General features: G+C 39.3%; 1 protein-coding gene across 1 annotated transcript in view; it reads left to right on the forward strand.

Moving 5' to 3' along the window:
• pcgf3 (polycomb group ring finger 3) overlaps positions 1–21,598 on the forward strand; it is a 75,981-nt gene that overhangs the window by 31,487 nt on the left and 22,896 nt on the right. Inside the window, exons 2-6 of the mRNA XM_084353674.1 lie at positions 4,527–4,636; positions 9,999–10,116; positions 16,483–16,579; positions 18,914–18,969; positions 20,204–20,311. Coding sequence (XP_084209800.1) covers positions 4,622–4,636; positions 9,999–10,116; positions 16,483–16,579; positions 18,914–18,969; positions 20,204–20,311 — 394 coding nt within the window. The 5' untranslated portion in view covers positions 4,527–4,621. The remainder of the gene's footprint in view (positions 1–4,526; positions 4,637–9,998; positions 10,117–16,482; positions 16,580–18,913; positions 18,970–20,203; positions 20,312–21,598) is intronic.

Here is a 21,598-nt window from a genome sequence, read left to right on the forward strand (position 1 = left end):
CTCCAGCCTTTTATACACAGACCAGCCGCCAGTCACATTGATTTTGACTTAATTTTGACAAAACACGGCTCCAAATGTTTTTGGCTTTTTTTCTGCGACCAATCGACCAATTAAATTTTGGTCTGCTAATGATTTTTTGGTCGACCAGTGCTTGGTCAACTATTTGGTGGCAGCCCTAGTTGGTTGAAAGAACAAGCAATTTGTGTATGCGTCACCCGTGGCTGTTTCAGTTTATGATGGGCATCATTTTCTGACATTTTGCAGACAAAACAATAGAGTGCAGGGCTCCAGACTGCGACCAAATGGTAGCATTTTGCGACCATGATTTGAGACAGTGCGACAAAATTTTACATTTAGTCACGCATGTGCTATCAGTGAATTTGCAATTGCAGTGAATTCGAGCTTTTTTTTTTAACACTGGTACGTGGAAGGGGCGAATCAAAGAATCTGCAATCTGGAATAACAGGTGGCAGGCCAATGTGTGTGAGAGGGGGAGGGAATGGGGAATGGTACTGTAAGTGGCTAATGTGTGGAGGGGGAGGGTCCTAAAGTTGTTCCGAGTGCGGAAGGAGAAGGCTTCACTTTCAGCGAACAATGGTGAAACGAACTCTTGACGCTTATTTTCTCCTCGATAAGCCTAGTAGTGTGCCTGAGTCAAATCCTAACTCAGAGGATGAGTCAGAGTCACACAAATGTGGTGAAAAAGGGCAGAAAATACTGTTTTCGTGAAGAATGGCTACGCGAATTTGACTGGTTACGGTATCTCAGAGAGATGAATTCTATGAACTGCAAATTTTACAGTCGATACATGCGGAACACAAAATTTGCAGGTAATGCTGGTACTACACAGTTAAAACGTAACACATTGGTCAAACACAGTGATAGTCTAAGGCATAAAATATGCTGTGACCTGTACTCCAGTGAAATGCAACTCCACTGTCAGTTGCATTTAGAAGGCAAGAGGCTGTTAATCAGTGCGCTGAGGAGGCCAAATTAATATTTAAGTTTAACACAGCCTTTTTCATTGCCAAGAAAGAACTACCCTTTTTTACCCTTGTTTAGGACTACTTGTTCTGTAGTGGCATTAAAGTTATTGACCAGTACCCCAAATGTTTACATACATTTAAAGTATTTGTTAAGTTGTGGTCTGTGTACTGTGAAAGGATAGGAAGGTTACTGAGCACATACTTTGTTTACATTTCTGAATGTAGCTTTGCATTTATGATTTCTGCATGTATGTTCCTTAATATTGTGCTGTAATGACAGTAATGGTACTGTCTGTATACCTTATTTCTCTTGTGTTGCTTCTTCAAAAGTTCACAATAAAATGTGACAGAGAACTTAAAACAAGACATTGTAATTTCTGCATTTATTATCAAAGTATTTATCAGTAATACAGTAAAAATGAGAGGAAATGTGAATATTTGCTTTGCATGTTGATTTACGGTGTGCGCCCCTAAATTTTGTGATTGTGCTCCTAAAGGGTCCACTGTGCTCCTAGTAAAAACGGTTAGTCTGGAGCCTGGAGTAATGGAGATAATCATTTGCAGATGAATGGATAATGAATAAAATAATCAGTAGTTGCAGCCTCTACAACAACAGATATATTAGACAACAGCGTTCTTTTGTGTTTGGCACAAAGTCAGCTCCACTAAGAAATGTTGTTCCCAGTTTGGTGTGGAAAAACTTGCCTGCACAGGGCCCTGACCTCAACCATGCCCAACACTTTTGTGATCAACTGGAAAATCAACTGAGCCAGTCATCACCCATCAGCAGTGTTGGAGCTCACTGATGCTCTTTTGGGCCTGAATTGAAGCAAATCCCTGCAGTCAGGTTCAACATCTGGTGAAAAGACTGAAACTAGAAGAGTGGAGGATGTTATAGCAGCATGTTTACACCCATGACATGTCAAACAACCTCCTGTGTGTCATGTTTGATTGTCAACATACTCTTCTTGTCTTGTGTGTTGTAGCTTGGTGAGAGAGTTTCTACGTTGTCTTGCTACGGTTTTACTCCTTTAATGCCAAAATGTGCTTCTTTGCTTTGATTTGACATCGCCCTTGATATCCATTGACATGTTTTTCAAGCCAAAATAAATGCATGATAGCAGATGTCTTGTTATACCCACAACCCTTCACATTTTGTGTTGTTTTGTGTTGTTAGTCCTGACAGTTTATGTTCTCACACTTCTCTAAGCAAACCAAATAACTCCTGAGTTTGCTTGCAGACATGCTCGGTGTGAAAATGACCTCAGCTCAACCCCACCGATGCACAAATAAAACATTACATCACTGCGGAGTCGCCGGGCGTCATGTGACGATAACATCTGTGTGGAGCTCCTCAGCGCGTGACGGCTCTCTAATAGGCAGCAGTACTGTGTGTGTGTCTGTGTGTGTCTGTGTCTGTGTGTGTGTGTGTGTGTGTGTGTGTGTGTGTGTGTGTGTGTGTGTGTGTGTGTGTGTGTGTGTGTGTGTGTGTGTGTGTGTGTGTGTGTGTGTGTGTGTGTGTGTGTGTGTGTGTGTGTGTGTGTGTCCCCTCAGCAGCCCCCACTACGTTTCATCTCTGTCGACTAACTGGGCTAATTTCATGGTCTGATGAGCAGACAGAGGCAGGCTGACAGACTTACCGCTGTCACCGGAGACTTTAAAGGCTGTTTTTTTTATTTTAAACTGTGTGTGTGTATCTGGAGGAGGATGAATCGGTGGTGCTGGTGCTGTGTGGTGGGTGTTCGCCTGGCATTCCCTCTCCCGTCGTGACTGGAGTGGTCGGACTCCTACAATTAAGCAATGAATCACAGTAAGTGATGGCAGGACGAGTCACTGCTGTCTGGCTGCAGGACAGAAATCTGTTGCCCTCTGTGGAGGACGGCTACAACTTTCAGGAACACTGTACAGTATTGAACTTGTGTGGTTAAGTGGTGATACAGTACATTCACTTTGTTTGGTCTTTCTTGCCAAGCTGTGGAGTTTGGCTTGTCAATCAAACAGTGTGGGTGGTACAGTGAATATTCATTCCTTGGAGTTTCCATTCTAGTTTGACTCTGTAGGTAGATGTCTTTTCTTTGGTTGCACAGTCGAACCAAACCAAATGTAGAGCTTTCATTTAAAGAACAGTCCGACATGTTTCGAAATTATTGTTCACTTTCTTGCCAAGAGTTAGAGGAGATTGAAAATGTGGATAATGGACATAAAACAAGAAGAGACAGACAGTCTGGCTCTGTCCAAAGGTAACAAAACCTGTCTACTAGCACCTCTTAAACTCACCATATATCTTTTGTATTTAATCTGTACAAAAGCTGTGTAAAAATGGCAATTCACTACTGTACAGGATGTTATGTGACATACTGTCTTGGCAGGGACCAGTACTTTATTTGAGTCTGTTTGCCCGGCAACTGCTCGCAGTCCAGCACACAACACAACAAAAAGGCGAATAGTTGTTTGTACGCTTTGGTTTTTGTACTGATTGAAAAAACAAGATTTAACGTGTTAATTTGTAGGGGTGTAAATTGAGTCTTCAGACAACGATACTGTATTTCAAATATCACAGTCTGCCACGATAAGATTTTGATTCGATTCAATTCAGGTGCCTGCGATCAATATGGGACGACATCATCTGTCCATTTAACACAGTCAGCTACAGAAGGAGCTGCTTCTGCTTTCTTTTCTGCTTTTGGCTGTAAAAGAAAAAAAAATAGAATTGTGACTGGTTAAGTGCTGTAAAGTTTCCTTTAAACGGACACCACCAATACATACACATGGCTTAACAACAAGAACATTTAACAAGAGTATAACATTCAGCTCAAAATTAACTTTCGTTGAAACCAAACATTTGTTTTTTGTTAGTCATCATTATCAGCTTAAGCCTATTGCATTTTACATTGTATAAATTAGCCTGGAGGCTAGCGGACTTTCTCTTACTTATAGTTTAACAAAGTGTTATTTATACATTTTCTTAGTCACAGCTGGTTTAAGTTGCTGCATCTCCTGACAGAGCACCATGGTTGAATTTCAGCCAGCATGAATGCTACATGTTAGCAGACTCCTGAGTAAAAATCTCCAAAATCTAAAATATTTCCTCACTGCCGATTAATGCCCAAATAGAGGGTAAATATCCTCATCTTTTCCCTCTTCATCTGCCTGCTGCTGCACTGTTTGAATGTTTAGGAAGGAGTTGCGCTTGGACAGACAAGGTGATACAGACGTGCCAGGGGAATTTCAAAATATAGGCATTCTTAACATCGATCACATTGAATCATTGATCATTGAATCAATATCAATCCAGATGGATGGATCATTACACCCTTATTAATTTGTGATCTTTGGAGGTGGTTGGCAGATTCTGCACAGAGCCAGGCTAGCTCATTCTCCTTGTTTCCAGTCTTCTTGCTAAGCTAAGCTAAGCTAAGCTAATCGGATGCTGGAGGCTTTCAGATTTAGCACTGACCCAACTTTCTGATTTTAACATCAGTGAGGTTTCTGAATGATTCCTCCTAACAGCTTTGTCACTTATCTCTTTCTCTGTTTCAGGCTCCAATGAGAGGCTCTCCATGATGAGCAGCTAACACTGTCGGTCGAACAACCGCAGGAAGAGACGTGGCTGCTGCACCATCCACAGCCGACGCATGGCGGTATTAGGGGTAAGAACCACACTATGTGCCTCACTCTTATCACTTTAATCAGTACTGAAGACCCTAAGAACTTTGGTTGTGTTCTTTTTAGCCTCAGAAACAAAATGAAAATATGTTGCAATCAGACATTTAGACATTTTATGGACATGGGTGAATATGGTTGTTGTTTCCTTCCGGCTGTTGGTAGAAGTACATGTCTACTCTGGATTTAACTTTTATTATTATTTTATTATTGTTGGATTTAAAGGATAAGTACCGTTTTTTACAACCTGGACCTTATTTCTGGCAAAATATATGGTCATTTACTCACCCAGATAACTTTGGTGTCATTCGGCGTCGTTCGGACGAAATTAGATCCAGTGTAGCGGCGATATATCCATATAATGGGAGAGACGGGGCAGCGACACACAGCCTCTATATAATGCATTATCTGCCACGAAACTAGTTAATTTCATCAATATTTTGTTATGAAATGCTAGCGCTATTCCCCTCTGAGTCCGGGCTCGTCCGTTATCAACATCCGGGGTCAAACTAGCAGTAGCAGCTACAGGTAAACAAGCCGCGCTGTCGCGGGTGCGCGCGCAGCTCAGAGACGACATCTTCCAGGTCAGAAGTAGTAGCTCAACCTACAGACCCCGGATGTTGACAACAGACGAGCCCGGACTCAGAGGCTAATATAAAAAGTCCAAAAATAGCAAAACGTATTTAGAAAATAAGGAAAACAAATAGTGTTCTGTCTGACCAACAGAGGGTTGTTATAATAGAAGCAAACTAGGGAATATTTTGCATGTCTTCTAGCTGTTGATTATTTCTTTGTTGATCAACTAATAGATTAATGGCCTTCTCTTTCAGCTCTTACTCTGACATTCTAGGTTTATGAGATCATTTTTAAAAGTCATAAGATGACAAAAAAGGCACCACCATCAATCTAAAAACCAAAGTTTCTTTCACTTCTCAAAAAGCTGAGAACGAAGCATGGGAACCTCCCGTCTGTCTGCAGAGAAAATGGTTGTAACATCTCTATTTGTCGAGTGTCTTTATCTGCTTTGTATCTGTCTCGGCATCCAGACGCTCTCCGTGAAGATTTCAGAACAGGTTGGAGGCTCTAAATGATGGATGTCAGCTGTCTGTGTCTAACTCACCAGGCACAACCAGCCATTATCTGAGTTATAGGCGGCTGTTATTTCACATCTGGTGATTTGGCTGTGACTGTCTGCTGCTGCAGTCTGTTGATCAGTACTGTGTGTTTATTCCACACAAAGACACCTCAGTGTATTTCATCCTAAGAAAGTCATTTTTTAATGTTGCATACTCACCTTCTTAACAATACATCTGAAATATAAGGGAAATTGTTCAGTGTAGATAAGAGAAACATTCAGGAACAAAGCTGCTCTTAAAACCAAACTGTTGGTTGTAGAGTCACTTTGACGGATGAGGGAGACAGGAGCAGACAGGTTTAGTCAGAGTAGGTGGAGTTGACAGAAACATGAAATAAAATGTATGGTCTGACATAGAGATATCTTTAATGTAGAAATGACTGAGGGAGAGCCCAGCAGAGAACTCCGAGCCGTCTCCTCAGAGTGTTTCTGTACTCTGATAGCCGAGGCCTGTCGAGTTTCATCAAAAGAAAACTTCTTTTAAAAAACGCAGCTCAGACATTCTCTTTGACTTTGTTATTTTAAAAGTTATCCCCGCTGGTAATGAACAGATATTCTCTGTAGGATCGGCCTTATATAAAAGCTTGTCAGTTAGTCTGCGCACAGCAATTTTGATTTTGAGCCGTGATAAACTAACAATTACCGTACACTTGTTGACATGACACAAGTGTACATAACATCGTATATCTTCATGTTCATTTATTTCATTCAGTGACTTGAGGTCAAATGGGATAAAGTCACATTTTTTTTACCCTTTGCTTCTTGTTTTACTTCACTTGTGTTCAAGTTAACTGGAGTAATATGTCTCTGGGCTGGCTGACAGCTAAGTAGTGGAAAAACGTGTACATTTTTACACTGTTTCCAGGAGCTAAGACTGTATCCACATCTTTAACAACAAGCCACAATAACATACGACAAAAACATTAAGCTAGTTGGAGCGTCTTTTTGATAAAATGATGCATTGTCAGTTGTAAATCAAAGTGTAAATTCAGTGTTTTTCACGCAGAGGGAGGCCTGTTTTTCCTCACCCTGAGTTGTCTATAAATAATGCTACGATGAGTCTCTTTTGTGGTGCTGGGAATCGCACCAAGTTGATATAATCTTGAATATTTCAGTTGGTGTGCATTTGATAATAAACTGGGAGTTTGAAAACATCACAGTGAACTGGGGAACTTTTTGGCACTTTGTTTGCTATAATAAATCAGGGTTAGTAAAGCAAGTAGTAAAGCAGTAGAGCTGCAACAAATTAGTTGTCAACTTTTAAGTTAATCGACAACTGTGTTGATCATTAATTAATTGGTTTGAGATTCCAGCTTCTTTATGTAAATATTTTGAACATATCTGCACCAGCTGACTTCCCCTGTTTGTTCAGCTGTGTGAAAGCCGACAGGACTCCCTGTGACTTGTTGATGATGTTACTCACAGAGTGAAACCACAGTTAGTCATTCAGTTACTCAACACACTCAGCTTCTGTACAGCAAATCACTGCTTTCAACATCCTTCTCATGCACATCTTTGTAAAGCATGAATCATCAGCTGTGAGCTCCCTGTCGCTGCCTGTTAGTCCGGCTCCTCTCATTGTGATCTTGCAGGTACATGTTGAACTGAAGACTCTTGGTGGTTTAAATTTAGAGATAAGGCTCCAGCGAGATGGAGATTTATTATGTCTGAGTGTTATAGCGAGCCTGTACCTGATGACGTCTCTGACTACAGTCGCATCACAGCAGTGTTAGAAAAGTAACATCAAACAGGCTGCAGTTGCTTAAAAGTTTTCTTCAAACAGACACATGAAGAAGATGAAACACAGGAGGTACAGTCACTGTAATGCAGAGAAAAGCAGGAGTGATCGTTAACTAGCTCCTTGGGTACAATAAGATAAGGCAGAGAAAACACTGAAGCCCAGCTAGCTGACATAAAGTGCTGCAGTAATAGCCAGCACAATGTTCTCTGTTGTGATTATGGGTATATTACTGGCTCAGCGCATTTGCAGTGGCTTTTATTTGGTTGTTTTGTTGTGAAGCACCTTATGAAACTGACTTATCTCTCTGGCATTATTATAGGTATTTGAAAAAATAGTATAAGTACTCCTGCGTGTTCGACTCGGCTCCATATAATTGATCTTATTTGCTTTTTTGTTTTTGGAACAGTACCAGTCCGTACGTGCATGGATTCACTGTTTTGTTTATATCCACCAATCTGAAACAGTGACTGGTCACAAAATGACAGAACTCACTCAGGCGCACATGCACACAATAGCAGAAGCTCTAAAAATGAAAGCCTAGAATTGTAACATTGCATGAAGGTGGTACAGATATCAACGTGGAGGAAGCTGCTTTTCCGAAGCGAGCTTTTCTCGTTTTGTACATGGTGCATACTCAGGGCTGCAGCTAACGATTATTTTTCCTTGTCGAGTAATCGGTAGTTTTTATTTATCAATTAGTTCTTTGGTCCATAAAACGTGAAAACTGTCGATCAGTGTTTCACAAAATCCAAGATGACGTCCTCAAATGTATTATTTTGTCCAGAAACCAGAAAATCTTCACATTTAAGAAGCTGGAATCAGAGATTTTTGCTTTTGTAAAATATATTCAGGCTGAGTATTCGACTGTCAAGATATTGGGCGATGTACTAGGCAGCTAATGCTGCAACTCTACACGTTTCCATCTGAAGGTGTAAATTGTGTAAACTCTTCTTGCCTTCACAAGGTGCTGGTTTAAGTAAAACTACACTTTTGAAACTGCAGGTGATGATGATCTATGTAAAAACACATTATGTGTGCTTATCTCTTATACAAAAGAAGAATGTGAACATAATAGATTTTCTGGATATTGAGGATGAATAGTTCAGCTGCAAGATCAAGGATTCAAGATTTTTTTTACATTCCTTTATTCTACATGATGCAGTGTGCTCTCATAGCTACTCTTCCTTTTCAGAAACACTTAAAACTGTCTTTATTTAAGCATCTGTGATGTAATGCAACTTACACTTTAGTGATGTAGTTATAATTGTAGAGCAGGAAGTGGCGCATGGGTTTTATCCACAGACGAACTGTTTTTACTTATGAATCATGACAATGTCTGCAGAATCTGTTGCTCCTTCACATGTGTAGCACACAACAGGAGATTGTTTGTGTCAGACCCTCTCAACCACTAGAAATAGTCTGGTTCGGACAAGGGGTGGTGTCTGCGTAGAGCATGCAGGAGGATGACTTTTTTCAGCTTTTTTTTGCGTTCATCAGTAGTACATGTGATTGGGTGTATCCACAATATCAACGAAAGAGTGGAAAGTAAAATACAGTCAAGCAGACAATAATGGCAAGCAGCTACACTGTGTCCAACATCACCATCACGCCCACTCACTCACTGTGAATCCTCTGGACACTGACCTGCTCTGTTCACACAATCAGACCTCAGACAGCCAACTGATTGAGACATTTACGTTCAGACATATAGATCCTCTGGGTGATGCCAGGGTTGCAGTGCATTTGTAAAAGGAGCTCAGTTGGATAGATTATTAGACGCAGAGATTGAACCTAAAACCTCCTTGTTGAAGGATCACCCGGCTACCTGCTGGACAGTCTACAGCAAAACAGACTGAACCTGAAAACTGTCGGGGTTCCCTTCTAAAAGATCGTCAGAAAAGACAAATGCAAGCTGCTCACTAACAATAACTGAATTAAGAACGTGCCTACTTAATGATTTAAACACTGTTGAACTACTAAAGTTGTGCATTTAGTCTTAGAAGTTTTGTATATGTTTTTGTAATAGCTGCATGTAGTTGGTTTAATGTTTTCTGTGGCAAACAAAAAATATTCTTAAGACATTACAGTACTCATGTTTTTAATGCATCAACAAATTTTGTCATTTTGACAAATTACTTTTATCGGTACTTAAAATGTTCATTTTGTGCTGTTCCAGAGTATGCACATAATTGATCATCAGTCTTTGCTCACTACATTTCAGAACTTTCCTACCCTCAGGTGTGTATAACTCACAGGTTAAACTTATTATATTATATATATTATTATAATTATATCTTATCGGTCTTGCCAGGTCATTATCACTTTTTGGTATCGGCAGGAAGAAAGCTGAATCGTGCATCCCTAATCATAATGATTAAACTTGACCGAAAATCTGAAAATGACGGCTCTTGAGTGGCTGCAGTGTTTGCTTTTGGCTGCAGTTTACTTTATCTCTTAATTTTTTCCTCTGCAGAACCCCGACATGCTGACGAGGAAGATTAAACTCTGTCACATCAACGCCCACATCACATGTCGTCTGTGTGAGGGCTACCTGATCGACGCCACCACTGTCACAGAGTGCTTACACACCTGTAAGTCTTCCCTCACACACCAACTCTCTTTCTTGTGTCTTTAAACTATTCCTTCTCTTTCAGTTCTGCTGCTCTTCTCTTGGTGTTGTTCCTGTTTTCATTGGTGGCTCTCTTCTTGTTTTTCTCTCATCAGTTTTTTCTTGTTTATTTGACACTCTGGCTGTGTTTGTCTCTGAGGGTTTTTCTTGGCTCAAAAGTTGTTGCCTTCAGGATCTCTCCCTGATGGGAAGACTCCTGCAGGCAGAGTGATTCCTCTGTGATCCATGCAGCTCTGATTTAGTTTCTCAACACACAACTTTATGTTTCCCTTCATTTATATTTATGCAGAGCACGATCTCAGCCATAAAACAAACAGCTGTCTTGATTTATATGGAAGTTATCTCATAAAATTAGGAATCAGTGCCTTTAAACCTGAAGTGAACACACTCAGGCTCACACAATCACGGAAAATGAGATTCTTGTCACCAGCAGGTAATCTGCACATTTATTAGCCCTCCAAAGGTGAGAGGAAGTCATCTCTCATTCACACAGTGCTACATCATTATCAGGGTGTTTGCAGTAAAGCAGGATAATATTGTCTGTTTATATCTTCAGGTACAGTCATTATACTGGCTGGTCAAAGTCTCTGCAATCTACATAAAACCTTTATAGCCTGAAAGCTGGTTGTGTGAAGTTTTTCTCTTAAAAATACACTTATTCATTTTTTTTAAAGGTTACATCCTCAGATGACGTTTTAGTTGATGTCTATACTTGTGTCTTCTCTTCTGATTAATTTAATAAAATCTGTTAACTGTTGCACAAACAGCCTCAACAGATTATATTAATGAAAAGTTTCGTGCAAAATGTTCTTTCTCAGTCGATCATAATCCTTCTTTTATGTTGATTTTCAGTTATGATCGATCCAGTGTTATGTGTCAGTATCTGCATGTTTGTCAACGAGCTTGGTCTCACTAAAATTAACTTGAATAAAAAGCTGTATCAGTTATTGTTGTATAGATTCAGAAAAAAACATTACAAGTATGATAGACTTTGGTTTTAAGATGCATGTGCTCAGTCATGAAGCTAAGATAATTTTGTCAAAGTTATGTTTTTTTTTTCTCTTCAACATCTGTGTCCTGATATAAAGAGATTGAGATTTGGAGTGAGCCCTACATTCACGATTGGGTTGCACTGGTGTGAGATTTTCATTTTCATCTAGAAAATATCACAGTATTACACAGTTATTATCGTTATTATCAGTTACAAGGACCCGTAAACCAATGAAAATAGAAGTTTTTTTTTTTCGTTTTTATGTTGAAAAACGCTTTATTTTTTTCACAAAATATTATGTCCTGCCAGACATGAAACATATATATTGATACTACTACTACTGATATGGTAGAATCCAATACTTTTAGAAAAGCAAATGTACACAGTTTGATAACCCTCAAGTTTCATATCATGGTACACCTTGAAACCGGCTGCAACCTCAAATCACAATTTTATTTCAAAGTAAAAGTCCAAAAGTATTGGTATCAATATCTACTAAAGTACAAAAAGGAAAAAAGTACCCATCTTGCAGAATCACCCATGTATATTTTATAATTGAATTGTAATCATTAATGCATTCATATGTACTGTATTACTTTGTTGTTGCAGCTGTTATTTAACTTGCACTACTACTGCTAACGTGTACTGCTAACTAATAATCTACAACTCCAAAGCAGATACGAACTAAAGTTGTCAAAATAAATGTAGTAGAGTAACATAAAATAGAAATATACGAGTACCTCAAAATTCAGGTCCAGTGATAGAGCAAATGTACTTAGTTACATTCCACCACTGCCCCCCCATGTGTGTAAACAGGGAGGGCACACAATTAGAGACCCCTCTAAGTATAATGTATAAATAGCTTTAACTGTGACCTCAATAATAAACATGTAACTGATTTTATGCAAACATTATAAACTTAGTAAAGGTAGACTTTATGGCAGGGCTGCTGCATTGGTCTGCATTAGATTGTACAGGTAAACCTGATAAAGACTGAGTGTAAAGACAGTAAACAAACTGACACTGGCACTGTCTGTGGATGACTGTTGTGGTAACTGGATGACTCTGTGTGCAGTTTCCTTTATTGTGCATGAAAACAGTGTGAAGCAGACATGAAATGACTTTCTGTTCTCTGGTCTATGGGCTGTCAACGTTATAACACGTCAGTACTAAATGAACATCGGCTGAGAATGTTTATTAACTGTCTTGTAGAGAAAACAAATCCAGATTCTTCAGGTTGAAATTCAAATTAAACTTTTCTGTATCTCACTTGTATCAATTCAAAAATAAAAATGTCCAGGCCTTAAAAGACCACATGGGCCTGTTTCCTAAATGACTCCTTTAATTAACATTATTTTAAATGTGACATAATAAACAACTAAAGATGTTTAATGGGTTTGGTAGGTTGAATCAGCAGCCAATCTGATAGTTTAATTTGATTAGTAAGCAAATAACTGAAGCCTGTTCAACTGTTGGACTCATTCAGAAGTCGGTCTGTGTGTTTGAGTCCAATCTTTTTTTAAATATGACTCAAGTAAACAAACCACATTTGTGCAGCACAGTTCAAAACGGAAAGAGCTTTATAGAAGAGAGGAAAGGAAAAAGAGGAAATAAACCAGATGCATACGACATCATGAACAAAAAAGAATCCTGTGATTTTTAAAAAAAATGATCCTCTGATTTTGCTTCAGACTTGTTGGAGGCGTTTTGAAGAAGCAACAAGCTTTGAAAAACACATTAAACAAGCTGAGGCTTTCAGGCTTTTGTCTTTTAGGGTTCCCTTTTCTGCATTGTTTCTGAGTTTAAAGACACAGAACTGATCATGTTATTTCACACAGAGCTCATAATTTTGACTAGGACCCAACAAGACTGAGACTTGTTGGTTTTCCGCTGGATTTACATAATTTAGTCTGAGTAACTGACAGTATCCGGGCCAAAATAAACCTTCTTTATAGCTGCTTAGCTTGTAGAAAATGTAAAAATGTATTATAAAATGTAGCTGTGGACCATCTGTCAGGGTTCGTAGGAAGTCTTGGAAAATGCTTAATTTAAACTGTAATGTTTCCAAGGTTAGGAACTTCAAACCTACTCCTCAACATAATCTAGTTCATCATCAACACAATCCATCATGTAAACTACAATCAGTTAGCTGTCACTGATTAAATCAATCGCTATTAATAACTATTAGTAGTAGTTTGACAATCAGTTAATTGGTTTGAGTAACTTTAAAATCAAAATGTCTAAGTTCTCTGATTCTAGCTTCTAAAAAGTAAATATTTTCTATGACCGTTAACTGAATATCTTTGGGTTGTGGCAGACACAAAACATTTTAGGACATTATCTTGGGCTTTGGGAAACATTTAATAGACCAAACTAATTGATTTAAGAAGAAAATGATTGACAGATTAATCAACAATGAAAATAATGCTTAGTTGTAGCCCTGATGTAAATCTTTTATTGTTTCAAAATGGAATCCCGTCATCATTGTTTCTTTCCTGGGGTTGAAATAAGCAAACATTTAATAATCATGATCAAAACATACAATCAGAGTTTTTATGAATAGCCGTTTCATTTATAGTAACAATTTAGATGTGATGGTGAAAGCTTCGAGAGTCGGGAAACTTTTGTTATACCTTGAATCTCACTCTTAAGAAGCTGTATGAAAGCTGCTGTACAGCTTTTTGGCTCTTTTTCATTGCTCTTGCGAAACAAGTTTTGAGGCAGAACTTCCCCTTAGATTCCTCATACACCCAGCTGCCAGACTCTTCCTGTTCAACCAACGGTGCCACACATTTTTCAGTACTTCTGAAACCATCACATGTTCAGTCAGGTTATGCTGCACTGTTTTTTACTGACTGGTAGTATGAAACAGAAGTAGTACGACCTTGAGAAATTGAGACAAAATTCTGGTGGTTTGACGCGTTCCAAGTGGATATTTTGAGTTTTTTAAATTGTTGTTAAATCATGATGATCTGCTACTTTTAAAATAATGACAAGAGTCTGTGAATTTCCAGCTCGAGGGCATTCTCACCCCCGCTGTGCTTGGAGCTGTTTAATCGAACTCGACATATTTATTTCCAGTCTAGAGCAGCTAGAAGAACAATCTAATCAAATTGGAAAGTGGGCCAATCAGTCGCTCTGTGGTTCACCTGAAAGAGATGAAAGCGAAGCTTTTTGTTTGTTTACATTGAGAAAATCCTCCCAAACCAGTCAGAAAGCCTGAGTCTGAGTTCCCTCATTTAGTGGTGCATCTTTTTAGATACACAAACATCTTAAATCTAAAGCATCAGCGGGTCTTATTTGCTCTAAACTAGATACTGAACTACTTTTCCAAATTGCAACAAGAGTGTGCAGAGTTTTAAACTTCAATTAGACGAAACCAGATGGTGTAGTACCTTGTCTGTCCACCAGAGGGAGCTGTACCACCATAGATGGGAGCTGAAAACATCAGAGTCTTGTAGAGATGCTTTGACTCTCCCTCTCACTTAAAGAAATTTCCGGGCCTCCACTGTTGGAGAGTTGAGACAAAGAGATTCACATCACGTCACTGCAGCAGCTGTTCCAACAGACTGAGCTCCACAGCTATAAAAACTGTCAGGTGGAGATGGATTTGATGGAGGCCTGTGTGCAGTGATTCACAGCGCTGGCTCTTAAAATGTGTCAAAGATTGCACATGAAGGTTTCCATCAAAAGTGTGAATGTTGTTCCAGCTGTGAAACTAGTGCTTTAGATGGTCAGCAGTGTGTTTTTCATTATGTAAGTGTGTGGACATCTTATTCTGCAGAATTGCCAGGTCCGCCTTCAAACTGCTTTCTGTCTTTCACTGTGGAGTTGATTAATCAGTAAGTTGATCGACAGAAAATGTATTTATTAAGAAAAATCCTCAACATTCTGAGATGATTTGCTGCTTTTCTAGGTTTTGTATAATTTTAAATTGAACATCCAGTGTTATCAGACATCATCAGGGGAAATTGTGGTCGACATTTTTCAACCATTTTCTCCCATTTTAAAGACGAAATGATAATTTACTAATAGCAAAGAGAATGCACATATTAACCGAAAACTAAAATGATAGTTTGTTTTTGAGACTCAAGAGGAAATGCAAATCCTGATGATTTAATAATTCAGCTGAGTCTCTCGTTAGTTTACAGTTAATGCAACTGTAGATCAACAACTCTGAAATCACCAACTCTATTAATAGCATTTGTAATAAGGGCTTCTTCAAATCAAATCAAATCAAATCAAATCAAAAGATTTTTCTTAAAATCATTTATTAAAGAATAATGATGAAGATATATTCAGGCTATTTTACAGAGTAAAAATAAACTTGTCAGTGCCCCCTGGTGGACAAACTAGGTATTGTAGACACAAGATGGGTTTCGATCCAACTGTTTTATGTACAATTTGCACATAAAAAAACAAAAAACCTGAGTAGAAATGCCAAACATTTTGGGGCAAAAAGTCGCAAAAACATGTTTATGCTTGGAGGAGGTGGAAAAGCTGGTATATTGATAAAAAGAAATAATGTGATAAAGTGCAACAGAAACAGATTCAGTGAATAAATCAAGATATAAATGAACCATGTGACTTAAATGTCCACTGAGGAGACTAAAAATGTTGGCAGATGAAAGCATCGGATCTGTGTGGAGCGATGAGGAGACTAAAAACATAAAAGACATTTTCATCAGGTTTTCTACTTTCTTCCCCTCTATTTGAGTGGAGCTCTTTTAACATATTCATCTTATTGCATCCTTTTCTTCCACAATAGTTTAATGGCACCTAACTGGGGCATTAGTGCCACTTACTGCTGAATTTGATGAAGTAACCTCTAATATTCACCCAACAGCACTGAATGGAAACATGTATAAATTAACATTTTCTTATGCTGATTCTGTGAAAATTCTGTTAACATTTGTTTTACATTCAGATGGAAAGTCAGAGATGAAATTTAGTTCTTAAATTACCTCAAATATTTGTTTTTCCCCAATTTTTTCTTGTTACTTATCTGTCGACATATCCCCCTAACCCCATTATGATGAATCTTTTTGCTAAGCTATTAACAACTGCCTAGTTTATCAGTTGGGTTGTAATTACATGCAATTGATTGTAGATTGTTCGCTTTGATGCTGAAAGTGAGATGATGAGAGATAGTTAGTCCTGCGATCATTGGAAGTGATTGTGAGCAAAGTATTGAGCAGATAATCAGGATTATTTTAGCCACAGTCACTAAGACTGACTGCAAGTGTGTAATGAAAATAAGATGAAAACATGCATACACGATATGATTGTTGACCAATGTATCTCAGAGAGTAACCATGACTGTGTGTGTGTCTCCAGTCTGTAGAAGCTGCCTAGTGAAGTATCTGGAGGACAACAACACGTGCCCCACATGTAGGATTGTTATTCATCAGAGCCATCCACTGCAGTATATCGGGTGAGTGAGGGGGCTGCCGCACCCCACACACACACACACACACACACACACACACACACACACACACACACAGGTACAGTGAGATGCTGTCTTTCTGTTTCATGCTCTTCCCCCTCTCCTTTCCCATCAACAGTACACTCTTCCCCTCCTTAGGTCTCTTTGTACTCACAACCATATAGTGCACACACACGCTCACACACAGTTGTTTTGACAGAGCTCCATCAGTGTGCAGGGAGCTGCTCGCTGCCTCTGGGAGACTCGGCAGTGCACTGCCAGTAAAGAATAAACTCCCAAGGAACAAAGTGCTGCCGGTCTTTGTCCATTTTATTTCTTCTCTTCTGAAGAAACAAAAGCCCCAAAATGTCTGCTGAAGGTGGGCTGTATCTGTACATTGGCTGTATCTATGGTATTGCAGATAAGACAGTAAAAATCACTACTCACAGCTGGTCATCACTGCTGATAGCTGACATGAAACATGACTGTTAGTGTTACAAAACTGTAGCTGACCCCATCAAGCTCAACAGGGAAATATTTGAAGAATTTTACTCTAAAACTGACAGAAAAATGGCACTTAATCTAATAACCGACCACTAAAAATGACAACACTAACTTTCACCCTGAAAGAACATCAAACATTTTGAACATTGAATTAATGACATTATTTTCCCGTCAGGTAAAAATAAAGATGTACCATTTCGTAGGTTCACTGTTCGAGTCTAAACCCTCCTCACTGAGGGATTTTGTTGTTCGTGCCCCTCTGAGCGCTCGTGCATTAATGTCTGATTAATGCAACACACAAACTTAATTTGTACCAGCAATTTAGTCATTACCGTCTAAACTGCGCTGTCTGCAGACTCATTGTTGTGCAGGAAATGCTCCATTTCAAACACATTAGCTCTTTGCACAGCTGTTTTTTTTTGCCTCATTGTTTGGAGGAAATTGGACTTGATGGGAAACATCACAAGTGATTTGAAGGCAAAACGCCCAACAGATGACAGATAAAAGCCATCTGCTCATCAAGAAGATTGATCAAAGTTGATGTCTGAGATTGAACTCAGAATCAAACTCAGACGTGTCCTCACAGAGAATGAGCTGAGCAGAACTAATCCTGCCTCTTGTACTGTCGAGTGTGGCTTTCCTTGATCGATTTAATCTTTTTCTTTTTTCACATACTGATTCTGGTTCTGACGGTAAAACGTAATACTTAACATTACTCTAAACGCCTACAAAGAACATTCATTAGACGGTCTTTTGTTGTGGGAGGGGATTGATTGCTGTGGCCTTCAACATCACCAGATCTCTCCTGTGGAGATTTACAGCCAACACAGTCGACTGTCATCTCCCCCACATCATCAAAACCCTTAAAAAGGATGAATCTTTAGGATGAGCGGTGTCCATTCCTTCTGTTCCACAGACTTTTAAAATCTGCAGTGTTAAAACCTCCGTACTTGCCTGTAAGAATAATCCTACCAGCTCTGTCCAGCAGGGGTCAGTGCTTTGCTGCCTTGTGGAGTGCCCCTCAGCATCAGGCAGCTAATTCTGGCCCCAGATACAATGACTCTCCCAGTGGACAGCAGGGGAGACAATCGTGCCACATTAAACTCAGGTTTTTCCTCCAGAACGTTGCAGGAAATCCAACATGTCGAGGCCGTTAGCTGGCTGCCACTGCCGGGCGCCAAAACGCACCATCATGGTGATGGCAGACCTGAGCCCGCACTGTGCACCTGTGTCACCTGCACTGCCCAACAGTGAAATGCTGTTTAACACTCTGACTGACAGAGCATATGCTGCACACTGGCCTGTGAGAGCTGGTGGCGTTTTTATTTTTTCTGTCTATCATAGCATGTTTTTCTTGGATACAACATAAGTGTCACGTTTCTATCAACAAGGTATTTTTCATTGTATTGTGGATCAGTGGTTCCCAGACATTTTGTGACTTTGGTGGCTTGTGACTAATGTAAACAAAGCATTGTCTATATGCAGCCCCTCATCACAGGTTATATATGAGCAATTTTCTTCCTTATTTGAGCACTTTTTTGACCTGAATAGGTTGTTATTGGCAAGAGAATAGCAAAGATTAAAGAACTGTCTGAAAAAATAAACTATTCTGCAGCTGAAATGTTTTCTGATCTTCTATGTTTTTAAAGCCCCAGGTTGTAAAACAACTGCTGCAGATCATAAAAAAACATTTTAAATCCAAAGGGATGCAGATGCCATGTACATCTCTAACATTTTAGATGTGTCGTTTACATCTTTGAATGTAAAATTTTGCTGCTGGTTGGCCCATAACTGATGAGGTAACTAAATATTTGTTTTTGTTTTTTGTTTTTTTAGCCATGACAGAACAATGCAAGACATTGTCTACAAGTTGGTGCCGGGACTTCAAGAGGGTAAGTGGCATGTTTTGTCTTTCTTTATGATGCAAGAGATCCAACTGATGGCCGTAAAACTTTAGCTATTATCGAGTTATTGATATGTTTATCAAGTAAAAGTATCAAAACATGGCAGAATCGTTTTAGGGGCGATCATTAACTTTGTCTTTTTAATGATGTAGCTTGGATTGCACAAAATATCCCTGTTTTTGCCGTTATTCTGAAAAAGAAAGTATTTCAACTCGGCTGGTAACATGACTAATGAAAATTAATGTTCCACTAATATTCCTGTTTTACATGCAGCCGTGCATGTACGTGTCCTAACAATATTTATCACATCAAAATATGGAGAAGTATATGGAGAAGAACGGCTGGAGCCACTTCCATTTTACTTCTTTGCATCAAAATAAGTTTCCCTAGGTGTCACACTTCAAATCATTGCTAAAATCAATCCAATCATGTACTCATCAGAGATGTTAACTCTGTCTCCTGCCCAGGGACTACAGATGTAAATTAGCTAAATTCTGGTAGAGCTAAAAAGCTGTGCCCTGTCCCTGTCAAATATACAAATAAATAAATAAAACCAAATAATCCGCCTTCTTGAAGAGGTCAGCACTGTGATATTTGTACATATTCAAAATACCTTTTTGATATCCAAGTTTTTTTGTAATGTTTAAAAGTAGGTTAGTTTCTCCTTCTGACCAGAAATGTGTGCTTTTCTTTTGGGCATGCATCTCTGCCGCAGCTTGCAAACTGTTGGCACGATAGTTTGTGGATAATGTATCCATGACAACGCTCAGAGCTAAACAAAGAAGACGCCGTGTGCTGCAAACTTCCTTGAAAACCTCAATTGAGATGCATATTACGAATGTGCTGTTAACATGTTCAAAGAATGCTCCTAAAACCTGAATAATATCAGCATATCCCACGTCAGAAAAAGAAAAGAAAACGCTTAATTCAGAATGAGGCCAAATTATCCAAACTGAAAAACTTGTGTGCTTGTAAAAGCAGTCGTTGTTCTCTACCGATGTCTTGTGTAACTGTCTGTACATCCTCACAACTTGCTTAACATCGTTAGGAACAAATGCCTTTGAATAAAATATTCTTGCTGCTGTTGCTGAGCTTAATGAAGCAGGTTACAGCACACACACAAAGAATCACACACACCACTGAATATTAAATGCCCAGTGACAGCAGTGACCTTGAGAAAAAGACACTGCCTTCTCTTATTTTTTCTCTTTCTCTCACACAGCGGAGATAAAGAAGCAGAGGGAGTTCTATCAGAAGTTGGGGATGGAGGTGCCGGGAGACATTAAAGGAGAACTTTGCAACATGAAGACTCATCTAGATCAGCGCAATGGTACGGTCTACCTCACACATGCTTCTTACTCAGAGGATTCACAGGTTTTGTTTTTGGTTCATTCTTTAAAAATCTATCCAAGATGAAGTCTCAGGTTTGGCCAGGGAGTGTCTTACATCAGGAAATTTGAAGCTGTATCCCAACAGTTTCAGTCTTGAGTGATGATGGTAAGCGGTGATGCCAGTTGGTCGGTGGTTCTACCGCTAAATATGAAAATAGTTTCAGTGAGAGCAGCTCCTGTGTGAATCCAGTAACTGCCCCCAGTGGCTTAAGTAGCTCTTCAACATGACCTTAAGGTAATACACAACAGACATGGGGGGCCACAGCACGCCAAAAGGTGTTGCTTACCTATTTTTACTTTTAATATTAGTGTTGAAGTTAGTCCAAATGGCTGCAGGGGTCAACTTGGCTGAGGTGATCGAAAAACAAACGACAGCAATGAGAATGCATCCACTGAGAGATGGAAGATTTACAAGAACTTTGAATTTGAGAGAAACACAAATCTCTGTGTAAATTCACCACCATGAGTTTGTATTGTTTGAGTTTGGGCCCATCAAAGCTCGGTTTATAAGGAGGAGATATCGACAGAGTTGCCTTTGTTTCATTCTTTCATTCACTGTGTGATATCGAGCAATGATTGGAAAATTTGTCAACACTGAATAGGAGCCAGCTGTCGTGTAACAACACAAGAGTTGGCTCCTATTCCAACTCAATCATTCACTGTGAAACAAAACACAATGGCTGAGGTTCGCAGTGGAGACGGACTGGAGCAGAAAACTGAGCATTTCTTCAACTTGCTATTATTATCTTCAGTGCTAGCAAGAAGAAGCACATCCATGTGCACATACAGGGGTCAGAGTGAAAGTGAAACATTTTGTTCTCTCATTTATTCATTTCTTCTGTTCCCTCATTTCCACAGTTAAAAGCTGTTGTACTCAGTGCGTCCCCCCTAACTATCAAAGAAAAGATATCTAACTAAACCAAACAAGCCCATTGACTGAACTATCTCCAACCCAAACTAAAATAACACATCCAACAATCGCACACATGCTGGGGGAAAACGATTGAGAATAAAAAAAAAGAAAGGAAAAACCCCAAACAGTGATGCCTCCTCTCCACCCCTCTCTTTTATGCCCTGTCCAATGAGTAATGTGCTGTGCGGACATGTTGAATCAAACTGACTCAAGCCAAACCAGCTCATATGTATAGAAAAGGGCAAATGAATTAAAGTGGGCAACACCATATCTGTGGATAAACAACCTATTTTTACATGCTGTCACATACCTG

The sequence above is a fragment of the Pagrus pagrus genome (assembly GCF_965226575.1).
Source record: "Pagrus pagrus genome assembly, chromosome: 5".
Lineage (NCBI taxonomy): Eukaryota > Metazoa > Chordata > Actinopteri > Spariformes > Sparidae > Pagrus > Pagrus pagrus.